The sequence below is a fragment of the Peromyscus eremicus genome, chromosome 1 (assembly GCF_949786415.1).
Source record: "Peromyscus eremicus chromosome 1, PerEre_H2_v1, whole genome shotgun sequence".
NCBI lineage: Eukaryota > Metazoa > Chordata > Mammalia > Rodentia > Cricetidae > Peromyscus > Peromyscus eremicus.
Genome location: NC_081416.1, coordinates 173789704 through 173808954, shown reverse-complemented (window position 1 = coordinate 173808954; position 19251 = coordinate 173789704). Strand labels below are relative to the sequence as shown.

The window sequence follows — 19251 nt, the reverse complement described above, 5'->3', positions numbered from 1 at the left end:
GCTCACCACTCTACATTCCAGGGAGTCGCAGTGAGATAACGGTGCCGTGTCTGATGCACATAGTAGAGCTGGTTGGTCAGGAAGGGAGGCTCTCTCGCCCTGACATCCATCTGCCTAGGTGCTCAATAATTCTGGTGTCCAGGAGCCCCTGGAGGACAGGGGATGCCCTGAGCTGGACTGAGGGTTTTAGTGAGTCTTGTTCTCTTTTGGTTCTGCTCCTGGGAGATGCAGTGATTTTCTTTCTTACAGGCATGTCCAGCCTGCAGCTTAGGCCCTGCATGCAGCTTAGGCCCTGCATGCAGCTGAGAGTAGCCTGTGAGTGAGCATAACACAACCTTAACCTAAGTTACGCGTTATGAGTAGTCTAGCCGTGGGGGCGCACACTCTCAGTCTCGGCACTCGGGAGGAGGCAGAGGCAGGTGTACCCCAGTGAGCTCAAAGCCAGCGGTCTGTTAGAGTTTCAGGACCTTTTTGTGTGAGATTATTTTTCCTTTGATCACGTGCTTTCTCAAGCATGAACTTGGCAGATGACAACATCACATCACGATGTCAAAGGGTTGGACATGCCTGCAAGAAACCATGAGACTGCTCATGGCAGACGATGATCCAAGCCTGCTTCCTATGAGGACAGCAGCAGCTACCTAGCCTGAGGGGGATAGGCCTGTCTGCAGCAAGTTTCTGTCTGAGGCGTATGCACGCAGTTCTGCTGACATCCATAAGCATCCACCATGCCCTTCCTGAGCCTCATCCTTTCCCTGCCAGCTGGCCCACTGGGGCTCCTGCTGGACTCTCAAGGCACCCAGGCCTGGGGAGGAGGAAGGGACGGGTGGCCATCCTCATCCTCGCACTCGCCACCAGGCTTGGCTTTTCCAACGGAGGCCTTCCCGACACAAACCCTCTTCCCTGCCACAGAGGACTACGGGCACTACGAAGAGCTGCCGGGGCAGCCTGGGGAGCCCCTCTTCCCCGAGCACCCTCTGGAGCCCGACAGCTTCCCCGAGGGAGGGCCCCCAGGCCGGCTGAAAGCGGGCGCCGGTGTCCCCGACTTCCTGCCCTCGGCCCAGAGGGCCCTGTACCTGAGGATCCAGCAGAAGCAGCAGGAGGAGGAGAGAGCGAGGAGGCTGGCTGAGAGCAGCAAGCAGGACCGGGAGAATGAGGAAGGCATGTGTCCCCCGGCAGGGGCCCAGCCGGCTCTGTGCAGGGACGAGGGGGGCCACCTAGGCTGGGTGCTGTGTCTGAAAGGAGCTTGGCAGGGAGGCCTGTCCTGAGCTGCTGTGCCTCACGCTGAGGAAATGGAGGCCAGGGTTCCTCTGCAGCTTGGGTTCGGGAGACTCCTGACTCGGTGGAGGAGGGTGGTGGGCTGGTTCCTAGCAGAGACAGTGCCCTTCCCTAAGAAGCTTGAATGACACTCTGATGGCCTGATCCCTAGAACACATACTTGGGACTCCAAAGCCAGAGATGGGCCAGCCAGCCATAGAGATACAGGTCACCAGTGGTGTAGGCACAGGCTCTAGTGGTCACCCCGGTGGTGTCCCCCTCAGGGCTGAGTGGACCCAGACCCCAGGAGGAAGGACGACAGGGGGCAGGCGGCCCTCCCTGGCGGCTCAGCTTTCCCTCCTGGGCTCTGTTTGTGGTTGCACCTGCCCTTCCCTGCCCCCTGGACTGTTGTGAGGGGTCTGGGGATGTGTGTGTGTGAGCTGTCAGCATGGCTGTGGTCCAGACCTCCAGAGAGAGGTGACCAGAGCTGCTCTGGACCAAACCTGCCTGGAGGGTGGGAAGAGGCAGTAGGACTTGGGCTCTGAGGCTCAGCCCTACCCTGACTTAATGGCACCCTACATACCTCCATTTCCTCACCTGTCCAGTGGGCATGTTGATGACAGGACCTCCTGGGGTGGTGGTGTGAGTTATTCAGATCAGACCGCCTGCCAGGAATGGTCCTGGCCTGAGAGAGAGGCCATGATGATGTCAACACCTAGAGCTGGGTTGTGTACCCCTGGCTCCCAGCTGGGACCACACACCAGGGGAACCCAGGGCTCCGGGAGGCCTATGGGATGTGGCCATTCATGCCTCCCACTGCTCTGCTCTCTCTCAGGTGACACCGGAAACTGGTACTCAAGTGACGAGGACGAGGGGGGAAGCAGTGTCACATCCATCCTCAAGACCTTGAGACAACAGACGTCAAGCCGACCCCAGGCTGCAGTTGGGGAACCGAGCGGCAGTGGGCTGGGGGATCCCCGCCTGCAGAAGGGACACCCCACAGGCGGCCGGCTGGCTGACCCCCGCCTCAGCCGTGACCCCAGACTCAGCCGCCATGCAGAGACTTCAGGGGGGACTGGCCCAGGGGACTCGGGGCCCTCTGACCCTCGGTTGGCTCGTGCCCTGCCCACCTCCAAGACGGAAGGCAGCCTTCATTCCAGCCCTGCAGGCCCCAGCAGTTCAAAAGGACAGACCCCTGCAGAAGAGGAGGAGGGGGAGCGGGCCTTGCGCGAGAAGGCTGTGAACATTCCCCTGGACCCCCTGCCTGGGCACCCACTGCGGGACCCTCGCTCCCAGCTGCAGCAGTTCAGTCACATCAAGAAGGATGTGACCCTGAGCAAGCCAAGCTTCGCCCGCACTGTGCTCTGGAACCCTGAGGACCTGATCCCCCTGCCCATCCCCAAGCAGGATGTGCCCCCGGTGCCTGCTGCCCTGCAGTCCTTGCCCGCCCTGGATCCCAGGCTGCACCGCTCCACACCCCCTGGACCTCCCAACACCCGGCAGCGGCCTGGCTCCACAGATCCCGGCACATCTGGCTCCAACCTACCCGACTTTGAACTCCTCTCTCGAATCCTCAAGACTGTCAACGTCAACACCCCTGGCCAGAGTGACAAACCCAGCGACCCCAGGGTGCGGAAGACCCCTACTGACCCCAGATTACAGAAGTCAGCAGATGCTGCGGCAGCATCCCGTGCGGCCAAACCCTGTCCCACCGAAGCATCACCTCCTGCTGCCAGCCCAAGTGGAGACTCCTCCCCACCGGCCACAGCCCCCTATGACCCCCGAGTGCTGGCAGCTGGTGGCCTGGGCCAGGGCAGCAGCAGCGGGCAGAGCAGTGTGCTGAGTGGCATCAGCTTGTATGACCCAAGGACTCCCAATGCAGGGGGCAAAGCTGCAGAGCCCGCCTCCGACACGAGCGCTCAGCCCAAGGGTCCCGAGGGCAATGGCAAGAGCTCAGCCTCCAAGGCAAAGGAGCCCCCGTTTGTCCGCAAGTCTGCGCTGGAGCAGCCAGAGACAGGGAAGGTCAGCGCGGATGGGGCCCCAGCCACGGACAGGTACAACAGCTACAACCGGCCGCGGCCCAAGGCCTCTGCAGCCCCCGCCGCCGCTGCCTCATCCACCCCGCCCCCTGAGGGGGCCGCACCCCAGCCCGGGGTGCACAACCTGCCAGTGCCCACCCTCTTTGGGACTGTGAAGCCAGCCCCCAAAACAGGCACAGGAAGCCCATTTGCTGGCAACAGCCCTGCCCGTGAGGGTGAGCAGGATGCGGGGTCCCTGAAGGACGTTTTTAAAGGCTTTGACCCCACAGCTTCCCCCTTTTGCCAGTAGTGTCTGTGGGGGCCAGCGCTCCTCCCTCCACTCCACCACCCTTCCAGGGTGACATTTAAGGGCAGCAACCAGAGTTACGGGGTGGGGGCAGGCAGGGTGTTCTTTCTTTACATTTTTCTTCCCTTTTTCCCTTTTAAGTAGTACTTTCTTTGAGTCATAAATTGTATCTAACCGTCTTGGGTTCTGGTCAGTGCTGCAGGCTCCTGGGCTCCCTCTGCCCAGAGAGCAACTTGTACCCTGCGTTGGACAAAAGCAAGTACCCAGCCTGGGGCTTCCCTGGAACTAAGGAAAGCCTAAGTGTCTGGGAAGGCACTGAAGGCCACTCACCCTGCCTGCTGGGAGAGACAGACCACGTCGTGTGGAAGCTGGTGTCGGAGTTTCCAGAGCCCCAGGGTGAGCTGTCCTCTCTTCAGCATGCAGCCTGTGACAGCCTGCTTCAGGACACAGCAACAGTGCAGTGAGAAAATGTCAAACGGAGAGAGAGGTCCTGGCAGCCCCTGGCCCTAACCTGCTTGGGCCTGTGCATCCCACATCCTCCGTCCAGGGTTTGTCCTGAAAGTGACGCCCTCTCGCCCTCCAGGAGACTCTGGGTGAGACAGACCTTCAGGCAGCAAGCCTGAGAGGGTGGGGCCGCCCCTCAGAGCGTTCTCCCTCAGTATTACCTGTCCAGTGCCACTGGCCTGACCCTCGAGACAGCTCAAGGATCCGTGGTGTGGCCACCTGCCAGACTCCCGAGGAGGGAGGCCGGGGTGGCCCTGGCCAAGTGTCTGCTAGCTGCTTTCATGCGCCTTAGCCGTGTTATCTGTAGAGTACCAGATAGTGTTTGCTTTCCCTCCCAAGCTGACGGAAGCACGGCATCAGCGGTCTGTGGTGGTGGTGGATTAGTGGGTGCTTCCCAAAGGGAGGCCTGAGCAAACAGTCGAGTCGAACTGGGGCCAGAGTGGTGTGTTGGTCCTTTCTAGGAAAGGGACTTGGGGTGGGGAGGTGTAAGGCATCTGCCAGATCCCAGTCAGCGGAGGCATTTCCACAGCCTCCCCCACTAACCACCTCAGGACTGGCCTTGTCCAGAGCCCCAGGGGACACTTCCTGTGACCATTCCCCAAGATTGGGTCAGGGAACTGGGAAAGACCCGCCGGCCTTTGTGCCTCTGGGTCACTTGCCAGGCCCTAGAGTCTGCTTTCCTACAGCCTGCCTTTTCTATATGGGGTCTCTCGGCCCCACACACAGCCAGTGGATCTCCTCCACCTCGGGGGAGGCAGGCTCCCACGTCCCCCATCCCCCGCCACCCTCTCCATCCCACCCTCATACACCCTCCACAGCCCAAAGAGAAGTCCCTTCAAAACATTTTGGGGCCTGAAGCCAGGGTGGGAGGGTCTTGTGCCCCACAGGGCTAAGGCCCTGTAGGGTCAGTGCACCAAGATCAGGTTGGTTCTGTTTGTCTTTGTGTTTTTTATTTTGTTTTGTTTTCTTAAACAATCATCAATGAGATTTGTCTTTGGACTCCAGCCTTGACCTCCAAGACTGGGACCGTGGTAAATGTAGGATAGGAAGAGTACAGTGTGGCAGTGTTTGGAGCCCCCCACCCCCACCCCTTTGAAAATGCTCTTCTGTAAAAGCCAGGCTTGGAAGTGCGGACCTGTCATCCCAGCACTCAGGAGGCGGAGGCAGGAGGATCACGAATTCAAAGCCAACCTGGTCTACATTAGAAAAAGAAAAATTTTCTTTTGTTAAAGAAAAGTTAAATGAATTTTGAAATCTATGAAATCTGTGGGTGAGATGGACTCTGGAGCCCTCGTCTTGGAATAGTCTAGCCGAGGACCCTCATGGGACAAGGGACTCCGCTTGAACCTCCCCTTGCCATCAGGCCACACTTTTAAAGAAAAATTGTTCTCTAACCAGGATTGTAACAAAAGTGTAAATAGCATTTCTGAGTTGAAAGTCGATGGTGCAGATGTGTATATACCGTACTGTATTTTTACAATGATCGTCGCATGGCCCTCCCGCCCTTTTGTACTCAGTCTCTGTCTTCCAGAAACCTCACCTGCCTTCTCATGTGGTCTCTTAATCCAGTAATTGTATTACTGCCATTAAAGGATGCAGTTATTTTAAACAGCCTGCCAGTCCAGTGCCTCTCTGCCCTGCCAGGGAACAGACAAGGAGCCCAGGGCCTTGTGCCTGCTGGGGAGCACGAGGTCCTGCCACATCCCCAGCCCCCAGACACTTACAGAACAGCAACAGCCAGAGCAGATGCACAGCCATGTGATCCTAGCACTTGGGAGGCGGAGGCAGGAGGATGATGAGTTTGCCTTAGGCTAGACCTTAGGATCAAAGAAAGCCTTGAACTCCTGATCCTCCTGCCTTGCCTTTCTGGGTGCTGGGATTCTGGGTGCACACTGCCAAGCCCCACTTGATCTCTGTGAGCACATGTATGTAGACAGAAACATGTAGATACGTACACACACCTACAGATGTTCCCCTACTGAAGATGGTTCGGCTTGGCTTTGGACACTAGAGTGTGCCCTGTTCAGTGAACTTCGAATTTGGATCTTTTCCCGGGCTAGCCATCCTGGATTTTTGTTTGTTTGTTTTGGTGTTTTGTTTTTGAGGCAGGGTTTCATTGGCCTTCAGTTCATATAGCCAAGGATGACCTTGAACTCATGGTCTTCCTGTCTCTTCCTAGTGCTAAGATCACAGGCATATGCCACCAACAGCTCCAGCCTCAGCCCAGCAGCTCACAGTCCCATCTGCATTGTTGGGATGGGGAGGAGAGCTGCAGCTGGAAGCCAGGCACAAGGCCGCCATCACTGAGGAAGGCAGGGGTAGTGTGCGATGCTTGTGCTCTGAGCATGCTGAAGTAGGATATGCCAACTGCTCTTCAGGGCCTTAGGTGTAATAATGTTTCCTTTCTTTTTGTTTGTTTGGGACATGGTTCCACTGTGAAGCCTAGGCTGGCCTTGTACCTATAAACTTTACGGTGTGCAATGCCTCTGTCTCGCCCTCCCGAAGGGTGTGATCATAGATGATCTCATCAGGTCTGGCTATATGTAGCTATTTTTAATTAAAGATTTCTATTTTCTGTGCATAATTTTGCCTGCATATATATCTGTGTACCTGATGCCTTCAGAGGCCAGAAAAGGGCATTGCCTCCTGGGGCTGGAGTTGTGAATGCTATGTGGGTGCTGGGTGAAGAGCCTGGGTCCTCTGGAAGAGCAACCAGACTCTTAAAAGTACACATTACTTAAAATTAAAAAAAAAAAAAAAAAAACCCAACCAACAACAAAATAACTAATGGACTCAGCTTAACACATTTTCTCAAAAAGTTCTAGAATGTGGGAGGTCAAAAATGAAGGTTCCGGTAGATTGAGTCCTTGGTGGAGGTTCTTCCTGACTTGCCTAGGCCATGTCACTGTCCTTACAAGGTCTATTCCTAGGTGCATTCAGGTAAGGGAAAGGGGACAGTCATAAGACATTGAGCCTGTTAAATTGGGTTCCCATCCTCAGTGACCTTCTAGAACAATGGTTCTCAACCTGGGGGTCATGACCCCTTGGAGGGCTGCATATCAGATATCCTGCATTCAGATATTTACATTATGATTCATAACAGCAAAATTGCAGCTATGAAGTTTTACACTTGGGGGGTCACCACAGCACGAGGGACTGTATTAAAGGGTCACAGTATTAGGAAGGTTGGAAGCACTGGTCATTTCATCTACCCACTGCCTTTGGCGGGCCATTGACATGTGATCACACCCTCCGGCCTCTTTCATGTGTCCCTGGTCAGCTGTTTGAAAGGCAGAGCTGGGATTTAGCTCAGTGACAGCAAACCCTGGGCTTGTGAGATTCCCCAGCACTCAAAAGCACAAGTATACATCTTCTTTCTTTTTTTTTTTCCAGACAGGATCTTGTAGCCCAGGCTGGCTTTAACTGGTGATGCTCCAGCCCCAGCCTTCCAAGTACTAGGATCACAGGCATGTAACTTAGATGAATTTCTGAACAGTCTTATTAAATAAGAAACACAGAGCCAAATATAGGGGTAAAAGCCGTAGAGATCAGGAAAATAGTCACCAGCTAACCTTAGCTCACCACGATTCCTACTTCGTCTTTCCCTTGTTACTTGTTTTCTTTTCCCCTCCAAGAGTAAGTAGACTGTAGATGCTTTATGTCATCTTCCTGGTCCCTTCCATCTCTTCCCCTACTTTGAGACTGCTCGCTCTTTATTTTGGTGTTTTTGAGACAAGGTCTCTCTATGTGGCCCTGGCTGTCCTGGAACTCACTCTGTAGACCAGGCTGGCCTTGAACTCACAAATACCCTCTTGCCTCTGCCTCCCAAGCGCTGGGATTAAAAGCATGCAGCACTAGGCGACAGGATTGCTCAGACTGACCTCTAACTTGCTGTACAGCTGCGGATAACTGAATTTCTGATCTCCCTGCCCTCTCCAGTGCCAAGGTTACTGTTGTATCCACCAGGCCCCACTTATGTAACGCTGGGTGTGGAGCCCAGGGGCCAGCTTTTTCGGGGGGGGGGGTGTCCCCATCTCTGCCACTGTGCACCGGGGTTACAGGTCGAGTGTCATGTCTGTCCAGCATTGATGTGGGTGCTGGGGATCCAAACTCATGTCCTTACGCTTGCACAGTAAATGCTTTACCCACCAAGCCATCTCCTTAGCCCCTGGCATTATTTTATTTCTGAGTTTCAGAAGTTTCCATGGGGAGCTTAAGAGGGAGAGAGAAGAAGAGTGTATGTAGTTCCTGCATGGCAGAAGGATGGAATTCTTAGTTTCAGTAAATTTAGTTTTAAATGGAAACCTGGTTATAGTAGTGCACATCTACAATTCCTGTACTTAGGAGGCAGAGGCAGGAGGATGACTGCAAATCCAAGGCCAGCCTGATCTACATAGTGAATGAATGAAGGAGCAAAACAAGTAAGTACCAAGTCCATGGCTGAGCTGGTAAGGGAGGCAGTCAAGCATAGGGAATACTTGAGCAACCTGTTAGTGGAGTTTGGGAACTCCACTTGGCTTGGGCTGTGCACGCAACCCTCTGCAGACAGTGCGCTGGGCATCTAAGACCATCACCTGTATTCTGCACACAGAGCCTTCTAAAGATGCACCTAGCAACTGCTGGCAACCTGGGGTCCTCGCCAGCACGTGAACAGTGGAAATCAGTTATTCCCCTTAGCAAGCCCTTGGTAGCACCGTGTTTCTATTCAAACACGGTCTAGGAACGATGAACCATGGATGAGCTGATTTACTCTGAACTTGTTTGGTGCAGGCAGTAAACTGTGTCCCCTGAGTGATCTTTTAGGAAGACTCCCCCCACTAATTAAAATTGGGGGCAGGGCATCCCAGGTCCCAGAACTGGGCAGACAGAGGCAGGCAGATCCTTGTGAGTTTGGGGCTAGCCTGCTCTGCATAGTGAGTTCCAGGACAGTCATAGATAACTACACAGTGAGACTCTGTCTCAACAAAACAAAAACAAAAATTACCAGGGGCCTGGAGCCATTGCACAGACTTTAAGAACACCTACAGTGTCGGCGGTGGTGGCACAATGCCTTTAATCCCAGCACTCAGGAGGCAGAGCCAGGCAGATCTGTGAGTTCGAGGCCAGCCTGGTCTACAGATGAGATCCAGTACAGGCACCAAAACTACACAGAGAAACCCTGTCTCGAAAAACAAAAAAACAAAAAAACAAAAACACCTACGGCTTGCCGGGCAGTAGTGGCGCACACCTTTAATCCCAGCACTTGAGAGGCAGAAGCAGGTGGATCTCTGTCAGTTCGAGGCCAGCCTAGTTTACAAAGCAAGTTCCAGGACAGTCAGGGCTACACAGAGAAACCCTGTCTAGAAAAACCAAAAACAACAACAAAAACAAAACAAAACAAAAGACACCCATAGCCCTTGGGGCTGGAGAGATAGTTATAGTTCAGTGGTTAAGAACACTAGCTGTGCCGGGCGGTGGTGGCGCACGCCTTTAATCCCAGCACTCGGGAGGCAGAGCCAGGCGGATCTCTGTGAGTTCGAGGCCAGCCTGGGCTACCAAGTGAGTTCCAGGAAAGGCGCAAAGCTACACAGAGAAACCTTGTCTCGAAAAACCAAAACAAAAAAAAACAAAAAAAAAAAAAAACACTAGCTGTTCTTCCAGAGGACCCCAGTTCAATTCCCAGCAACTACATGGCAGATCACAGCTGTCTGTGGCTCCAGTCTACAGGATCTGACACCCTCATGTAGGCCAAACAATGCATGTGAAAAAACAAAAACAAAAACACAAACAAAAATACCCACATCTCTCTCTTTCTCTCTTTTTTTTTCAAGACAGGGTTTCTCTGTGAAACAGACCTGGCTGTCCTGGAACTCACTCTGTAGACCAGGCTGGCCTCGAACTCACAAAGATCCACCTGGCTCTGCCTCCAAGAAGTGAGCCACCACTAACCAGCTTCTTCCTTAATGTCGTTTTTTAAAATTATTTGTTTATTTTATGGTGTTTTGCCTGCATGTGTGTCTGTGTGAGAATGTCAGGTCCCCTGGAACTGGAGTTACAGACTGTTGTGAGCTGCCATGTGGGTGCTGGGAATTGAACCCGGGTTCTCTGGAAGAGCAGCCAGTGATCTCAACCACTGAGCCATCTCTCCAGCCCCAATGTTGTTTATTTTTATTGTGTGAATGTTTTGCCTGCAAGTTCCCAACATATGTGCCCAGTTCCCCATGAAGGTCAGAAGCAGACATCATATCCCCTGGAGCTAGAGTTATAAGATGCTGTGAACCACCATGTGGGTGCTGGGAATTGAACCTAGATCCTCTACAAGAGGTTCAGCTCTTAACTGCTGAACCATCTCTCCAGCCCCAGAGCCCTAAGTTTTCATGCCCAACAGTACAAAAAGAAAAAAGAAAAGAGAAAAAAAAGAAAGGAAGAAAGAAAGAAAGAAAGAAAGAAAAAAGAAAGAAAGAAAAAGAAAAATTGAGTCTTCTCTCTAGAGGTCACAAAACTCACACGTTTGTAATGTGTCTATCTACTTCGGTTCTGGGCCAATCTTCCCAGTGCTTGTATTTCTGTGTTTGGTGGTTTGAATCACACACACACACACACACACACACACACACACACACACACACCCACCATAGGCCTGCATATTTTTTTAACTTTTTTAAATATTTATTTATTATGTATACAGTGTTCTGCCTGCATGTCTGCCCACACACCAGAAGAAAGTATCAGATCTCATTACAGATGGTTGTGAGCCACCATGTGGTTGCTGGGAATTGAACTCAGGACCTCTGGAAGAGCAGCCAGTGCTTTTAACCTCTGAGCCATCTCTCCAGCTCAGGCCTGCATAGTTGAGCACTCCCCCGACCCTCACCCCAGCTGGTGACTCTGGGAAGATATAAGTGGTACAGCCCTGACGGAGGAAGCGCCTCTCTGGGGGTGGGGCTTCAAGCCGCTGTGGCCCCACCCAGTTTCCAGTTTGCTCCCTCTGCCTCCTACTTGTAGCTGAGGTGGGATCTCTCAGTTTCCTGTACCTGCTGCCGTTCTTCTCCGCCGCGAGGGGATCTTATCCCTCTATAACTTTGAGTCCAAATAAACTCTTCTATAAATTGCCTTGGTTATGGTGTTTCATCACAGCAACAGAAGAATAACTAAGCCAGGTGGTGGTGGCAGTGGCGCATGCATTTAATCCCAGTACAGCCAGCCTGGGCTACAGAGTGAGTTCTAGGACAGCTAGGGCTACACAGATAAACCCTATCTTGAGAAAACAAACAAACAAACAAAGAAAAAGAAAGAAAAAAGAAAAGAAAAACGAACAAAAAGTCTGCTACCTCCCATCCGGCATTGCTCGGCAGTGGACTAGTGAGCTGACATATGTTTTAGAGTTCTCCGGTTAATTCTCCCTCATATCTCAGGTCTATGGGGCTGGAGAGATGGCTCAGTGGTTCAGAGCACTGACTTCTCTACCAGAGGACCGGGGTTCAATCCCCAGCACCCACATGACAGCTTACAACTGTCTGTGATTCCAGTTCCAGGGGACCCAACACCCATGGCAAAGCACCAATGCACATTCAAAACAACCACAAAAAACCCTCAGGTCTAATTACATGCTGGCCACAGGTAAAATCTCTTTAAGGAAGTGTTGCTTTCTCTGCCCTGACCCTTCCTGGCATGCGGGTGATTATTATTCTTTCCTCTTTCTTCTACACACAGACCCAGAGCATTTCCCTAGCCAAAGAATGTGAAAAATGTTGTCTCTGGCTTTTTCAGTTCTCATGTAAGCCTCTTGTGGAATGTCCCCTGCAAGCCAGCAGGGCCTCTGGCTGTCCATTCGAACCTTCCTCTCTCCACCCTCCCCTCTCCGGCTGCCTTTCCAGCGCCCACCCTTTCCTTCCTTGAATTCCAAGCCCTTGGGCTGGGGCTGTAGCTCCGTTGGTAGAACACTTGCTCAGCAGGCCCTGCATTCCATTCCCAGCACCACGGAAGACAGGCACGGAGCGGCAGGCCCGTAATCCCAGCACTCTGAAGGGGAAAGCAGGAGGATCAGGAATTCAAAGTTGTTCTCAGCTGCTCAGCAAGTTCAAGGCAAGGCTGGACTCTATGATGCCCTGTCTGAAAAAAAAAAAAAAATTCAAGTGGTAGATGAAGGGACAGATATCACGAGTGTTCTGAAATGGGCATGATGAGATACCTGCCTACGATCCCAGCACTCCTGAGATGAGGCAGGTGGATCAAGTCCAAGGCTACATAGTGTCTCATTAAACCAAGGGCTGGAGGTGTGGAACACTTTCATACCGTGTGCAAAGCCTTGTGTCACATCCTCAGTCCTGGGGGAAAAACACAGTGCTCCACCACGATCTCTAAGACCCCTGGGTGCTAGTGTTCTGACCCGCCCCTTGGAAACCAATGTTAGTGTTCTGACCCGCCCCTTGGAAACCAATGTTAGTGTTCTGACCCGCCCCTTGGAAACCAATGTTAGTGTTCTGACCCGCCCCTTGGAAACCAATGTTAGTGTTCTGACCCGCCCCTTGGCGCCGCCCTGCGTCCTGACATAAAAGCCTCATTATAAGGCAAAAGCGCTCCCCTTCCTCTCCTTCTTCAGCTTTTCCACCTACGAGGTGTGCACCTGCGACCCCCACCTCTCTTCCTCTCTCTTTTCTCTCTCTTCTCTCCCTCTTTCCTATCTTTCTCTTTGTCTCTCTATTTTTTTTTTTTTTTTTTTTTTTTGGTTTTTCGAGACAGGGTTTCTCTGTGTAGCTTTGCGCCTTTCCTGGGACTCACTTGGTAGCCCAGGCTGGCCTCGAACTCACAAAGATCCGCCTGGCTCTGCCTCCCCAGTGCTGGAATTAAAGGCGTGTGCCACCACCACCTGGCGATCTTTGTCTCTATTATAATAAACCATTTCCGAATGGATGCTGTGTCTGGGTCGTGAATGACTGTCCACTGCCGCCCCACCGCCATGCCTGCATGGTGTGGGCTGCCTGCCAGCCCACTGCTGCATCTGCCCAGCATGCCAGCATGGTTCCCTGCACTGGAGGGATACCCTGGCCCTGCTAGCTGGAGATCCCCCACGAGTGCAAATTTGTAGCAGATCCAACTGTGGGGGGCCCCAAAACAGCTTCACCACGCAGCCACCATGACAGGCTTAGAGACAGGCTTACTGGCAGGGAACACCCGGATCCAGGAGAAATCATAAGCTGACCCCACCCAGGGAGGGCCTGCATCTAAGGGAAAAACATTCCCTATACCCCTAGACAAATGTCAGCCAATCAGGGTCCTAAATCCTGGAAATCCCCTCACCCCAACCTCTGACATGATAAAAAAAAAAACAACCCTACCCTGCCCGGGCTCAGAGCTGTCTACTCTCACTGCTGCCTTGGACAGAGAGTCCAAGCTCCAAGCTTGAAATGAAGGCTCTTTGACTTTACATATGGGATTCGGTCTCTGTGGTGGTCTTTTGTCGGGGGGATCCCTGCGATCTGGACCTCTTCAGGCCTCTGTGGGCACCAGCACTTATGTGCACATACTCATACACAGATATATAATTTCAAAATGCATCTTAATCTTGGGTGAAAAGCAGTTAATATTTCACCTTTAATGGACAATTGAGCCATATTACTCACACCCATAAGCAAACTGCAAAAACTCTGGGTTTGGTGTCCCAGGTTTCAGCACCAATAAATTAGTAAATTGATGGCTGAAACTGCAAGGAGACAGTTCAGCCCTAGAGGGCGAGGTATCTCGGACACCTCAAACTATTCAGAACAAGAGCTCTGCCCTGAAGGTGTCCTGGACACCTGGAGCTGTTTAGCACAGCTCTGATGGCTGGGACTGCAAAGAAACAGCCCAACCTTGGAAAGGAAGGTTTTCTGACTTCTTGGGAGAATCAGGCCTGGAACTGCTTCAGCAAGGAAGGGTATCCTGACTCTTCTGGGAAATTCAGGATATACCTGGTGTGATGGGGGATATTCTCCCCACAGGACACAGCAATCCTGCTCCTCTCCTGGAGAGCCACAATCTCCGGCTCAGTGTTACCAGCTCTCTCTTGCTCAGTCCACTATGGGATGTCTTAGCAAGGTTCTTCTGTTCAGCTCCCCCTTGCTCAGTCCACTATGGGACGTCCCAGCAAGGTTATTCTGTGTACCAGTGAATGAAGGTCTTCACCCAAAACTCTTTTGAGAAAGAGATTTATTTGGGAAGGAGGAGTCCAGGAGGGTAGCTGCCTCTACCAGGGTGGAGAGAACAGCTCACAACTGACCTGGCAGGCTGGTTTATATAGGATGTCCAGGGGGCAGAGTCAACTGTGATTTTTTTCTGCCCAGGGATTGGCCAGTTTTGTGGGCAAGGGGCAGAGATGGCCTGATTTCAGGGCCAAACTGTGTTTCTTTCACTGGCCTTTCTTGGCTTTTTGACACCACCTCTAAGGCCAGGGCATATTTCTTTCACTGAATCTGATTCTAGGGGCCAAGAGTGTTATTTTGGTACTAGTTTTAGAGTCAGGGCATATTTCCTGGGTTCTGGGTTTGGGGATAAAGTGTTCATTTCTCTGGCTCAGGTCCCAAACACAGGCTGTGTTTCTTTCCCTGGTCCTGGGCCCTAGGGCCAGGATTCTGCTGTCCTGTTCTGTGATAGGTTGGTTTCACAAGTCTTTGGACAGGGGCAGAGATGGCTCTGAGCTGAGCTAAACTGTGTTTCTCTCACTGGCCTTTCTTGGCTTTTTGACACTACCTCTAAGGCCAGGGCACATTTCATTCACTGACTCTGATTCTAGGGGCCAAGAGTGTTTCTTTGGTACTGGTTTCAGGGTCAGGGCATGTTTCCTTGGTTCATTTCTCTGGCTCAGATCCCAAACACGGGCTGTGTTTCTTTCCCTGGTCCTGGGCCCTAGGGCCAGGATTCTGCTGTCCTGCTCCGTGATTGGTTGGTTTCACAACTCAGTTGGACAGGGCCAGAGATGGCTCTGATCTGAGCTAAACTGTGTTTTCTCTTACTGGCCTTATCTGAGCCATCCTTCCCTAATTCTGGGCTCCAGGGTCAGGGTGGGTTTCTTTAGCCAGCCCCTTTTCCCTACAACACCTGTAACCCCAGTTCTTGGGATTACAGAAGGCTGAGGCAGAAGGATTGTAAATTGAGTTTAGGCAGCATAAAAAGGTGAGAACGGGGAAAAAAAGAAAGTGTCATGGAATAGCATGCCCAGTTTGACTCCCAGTACCGAGGTTAGGTGGAGGATAAAGAGTTTTGAAAATAGTATCAGGCAGGGATGTATGTAATGGCATCTTTATTAACAGCTGCATAGAAGAACTGAAGAGGGACACAACAAAATAGTCGTGTGTCCTCTTTAGTGAGGTTACTGGTTAGTTTACTCCCTGGTTTCGACCGAGTCTTGCAAAGTTTCTACATTAAGCTCCTAGTACAAGTTTTGTTTCCTGGCTGTTGAGCGCAGTTATTTTTTTAAAACTACAAGTCCCAGCAGACATCGCCCCACAGCCTTCTGCAGGTTGACCTGCTCGGAGCGCATTGATCTCTGGGATTTGTAGTCTTAACTATAAAATAAGGTGGGCCACACACTACCGGCACAGAAGACCTAGGTGGAGACACCGCCGGGTCGACCAATAGGCATTGCGTACTGGGATGGAGTGGCGGGCAGCTCACCAATCGGCGAGCCGCTCCTCGTGAGTGACCTGGCATGCAGCCTACAAACGGCCCGTGGGGCGGAGCGTGAGTCCCGACCCCATTGCTAGCCATGGGAGGCGGCTGGTGGTGGGCTCGGGTCGCGCGCCTGGCCCGCCTGCGCTTCCGGGGGTCGCTGCTGCCACCTCAGCGGCCCCGCAGCGGGGGCGCGCGCGGGTCCTTCGCCCCGGGCCACGGCCCACGCGCGGGGGCCTCGCCGCCCCCGGTGTCTGAGCTCGATCGCGCGGACGCTTGGCTCCTCCGCAAGGCACACGAGACAGGTCTGGCAGGGACTGGGGTCGGCCGCTGTACAGGAGGGGTGCGCATGTGGGAGTGGGCGGCGAGGGTGCGGCATGCATCTGCTGGGAACAGGGCCCGGGCTCAGCGGGGGCAGGCTCTTCTTGTGATCGCAGAGAGACGCAGGGTGGGAGATTTTGCAGCCTGGCCACATAGGGCACCCGCTTGCGGGTCCTGGCTAATGGGGTACAGCACAGATTATTGGGGGTTGGATTTCGGCTAGGAGAGGTTAGCCCCATGGCACTACACCTGCATGGATGAGAGATTGTTCCAGAGGCACCTGCGAGGAAGAAGCGATATGCCTGCAACAGGGGGGTCGGTTCGGACTGCAGAGGGGAGCACTCGGAATAAAACAAGAGTGTGGCTACCCGCAGAAGATGGGGAAGTTCCGGATTGGGTCAGCGCGTAACCAATGGTAGAGAAGATGTCTGCTGATTGGAGGGAGAGGTGATCTAGGATGCAGGGGGAGGGACCTCAAATACGGCAGTGGGTTGACAGATTGGAGCCATTCGGACATTGGATGGGGCTGGTAGTGGAAACGGCCTTTCCGCAGCACTCAGGGAGTTGAGTGGCAGGGAGATGTGGACAAATGTAGGCAGGCCCCAGGTGGAGAAGTTTGTCTGAGGAAGAGAGAGAGGGCCACAGGATGCACAAGTATCCTTGGAAAGACTTTCCGTCCGCAGACTGTCTTCAATTCTTGCTTTAGATTTTCCTCTGGGTTAGACAGAGACCGTCTTCAATCACTGGTCAAAAGGGGCTTAGAATGTCCGGGGGAGAAGGGGTAGGGGAATGGGGCTTGCAGGGGGCTTCCCAGAAGGGATGCGCATGTGGAATATTTTTGTCTTGTGGCTGCATAGGGTGGGGATTGGCTTGACGGTCTGAATGAGAGGGGATCAAGGAGGCAGGGCTTGGCTGATACAGAGCTCCATCCCCCTCACCCCCAACAGCTTTCCTCTCCTGGTTCAGAAATGGACTTCTGGCATCAGGGATTGGGGTCATCTCCTTCATGCAGAGTGACATGGGCCGGGAAGCTGCCTACGGTGAGTACAGACCCTCCCCTTCCCCTCCGTTGCCAAGTCCTCTTACCCCACCTAACAACTCTAAAGGGAGAACACTCGCTCTTCTAACGCCCCGCTGGTGTGCGCCCCTCCCCCACCACTCCATACACCTCCATCAACACTGTCCCCACCTGAGTGGAAGATCTAAAGCACGACTTTAGCTGTTCTGCTAAACTGCTGGGTGTTCTGCCTCTAATCGATTTCTCAAAACTGAGAGTCCTCGGAGAGTTTCCAAGGGGCCTTGACTTGTGTGTACACCTTTGCCTATACCCCTAGACCAGCCCCCTCATTTGGATCTTGGGCTCGACCCCCGAGTCCCAGATACTTCTGTGTGCAGTTTCATGGACTTGGCTCATACTGCTTGAGCCCTTGGCTGCCACCTCCCGCTCTTATTTATCTGTTGATTTACTTATTTATTGTTACACTGGGAAGAAACCCAGCATGCTAGTTAAGTGCTATATCACTAAGCCACGCGCCCCCAGCTCATCACTTGTGGATTTTCTAGCCATGTGCTCTTATCACTGAACCACACCCCAGCCCCTCACTGGGGGATTCTAGGCAGGGGCTCTACCACCAAGCCACGCCCCCAGCTACTCACTGGGGGATTCTGGGCAGTTACTCTAGCACCGAACACTGAACGACGTAGCCATCTTTTTTTGTTGTTGTTGTTGTTACTTTTTGAAACACAGTTTCCCTATGTATAACCCTGGCAATCCTGGAACTCACTCTGTAGCCCAGGCTGGCCTGGAACTCACTGAGCTCCACCTGCCTCTGCCTCCCAAGTGCTGGGATTAAAAGTGTGTGCCACCATCGCCCTGCAAGATTAATTGTTTTTACTTTATGTTTGTAAGTGTGTATGGGGACCATGTGCATGCCTGGTACCAATGGAGCCAGAGAAAGCATCAGATCCCCTAGGACTGGAGGTAAAGATGGTTTGAGCCACCATGTGGGTGCTGGGAACTGAACCCAGGTCGCCTGCAAGAGCAACAAGTGTTCTTAAACTCGTAACTATCTCTCCAGCCCCCTCCCCCCCAATAATTTCTTTTTTGTTTTTGCTTTTTTTTTTTTTTTTTTCCCAAGACAGGGGTTCTCTGTGTAGCTTTAGAGCCTGTCCTGGGACTTGCTCTGTAGACCAGGCTGGTCTCGAACTCACAAGAGGTTCGTCTCCCGAGTACTGGGATTAAAGACGTGCGCCACCACTGCCTGGCCCAACATTTTTTTTCTAAACTTGTTACTTTGTGACAGTTTAAGTTGCCTCAGTAAGCCTTTAGCTTGAGCTCCTCCAGCCTCTATTTTTGTTTATGTTTTTTTTTTTTTTTCAAGACAGGGTTTCTCTGTGTAGCTTTGGAGCCTGTCCTGAGACTTGCTCTGTAGACCAGACTGGCCTCGAACTCGAAGATCCGCCTGTCTCGGCCGCCCCAGTGCTGGGATTAAAGGCTGCGCCACCACCGCTGGCTCTTCCAGCCTCTTCCTACCTGGCGTTAGAGGCCTTGCCCAGCCCTGTGCTCATACTGACCCAGCCTCCCCATCCCATCCATCATCCTGGCAGCCCCTTGGGATACCCTGGACCCTGCAACTATTGATTCCCGCTCCTTCTTCCACAGGCTTCTTCCTGCTGGGTGGCCTGTGCGTGGTGTGGGGCGGAGCCTCGTATGCAGTGGGCCTAGCCGCACTGCGGGGACCCATGCAACTGTCTCTTGCGGGTGCTGCGGCTGGTGTGGGGGCAGTGTTGGCTGCCAGTCTGCTCTGGGCTTGTGCTGTGGGCCTCTACATGGGCCAGTTGGAACTGGACGTGGAATTGGTACCGGATGATGATGGGGCTGCCTCTACGGAAGGCCCAGATGAAGCAGGCCGGCCACCACCCGAGTAAACAGCAGGGCTGTGGGGACTGGCTGGGCCCCGAGGACTGAGACATTAAACCTGACCCTTCAGCAGTTCAAGACTCCGCGTGATGGCTCCTGTTATCTGGGGAGGCGCGGAGGGGACAGGAAGGCATCCGATAGGGATGAGGCAGATGGAAGTGTCTAAGAAAGAGGCGAGATGGCTCATTCATTGCATCGAGGCATTTGCTCCCAAGCCTGACATCCTGAGTTTGACCCTCAGGACCCACACGGTAGAAGGAGAGAGCTAATTCCCACACGGTACCACACACGCACTCCCC

At 53.0% G+C, this 19251-nt stretch overlaps 2 protein-coding genes across 2 annotated transcripts in view; both read left to right on the top strand.

Moving 5' to 3' along the window:
- Window positions 1-5695, top strand: part of Zc3h4 (zinc finger CCCH-type containing 4) — a 37047-nt gene extending 31352 nt beyond the window's left edge. Inside the window, 2 exon segments of the mRNA XM_059281227.1 lie at window positions 913-1161; window positions 2093-5695. Of these exon segments, the coding sequence (XP_059137210.1) occupies window positions 913-1161; window positions 2093-3585 (1742 nt within the window). The 3' untranslated portion in view covers window positions 3586-5695.
- A 10113-nt stretch (window positions 5696-15808) lies between these two features.
- Window positions 15809-19030, top strand: Tmem160 (transmembrane protein 160). The gene is made up of 3 exons (XM_059253573.1): window positions 15809-16016; window positions 16980-17072; window positions 18695-19030. The coding sequence occupies exons 1-3, from the start codon at window positions 15809-15811 to the stop codon at window positions 18958-18960; spliced, it is 567 nt and encodes a 188-aa protein (XP_059109556.1). The 3' UTR covers window positions 18961-19030.
- The last annotated feature ends 221 nt before the right edge of the window (window positions 19031-19251 follow it).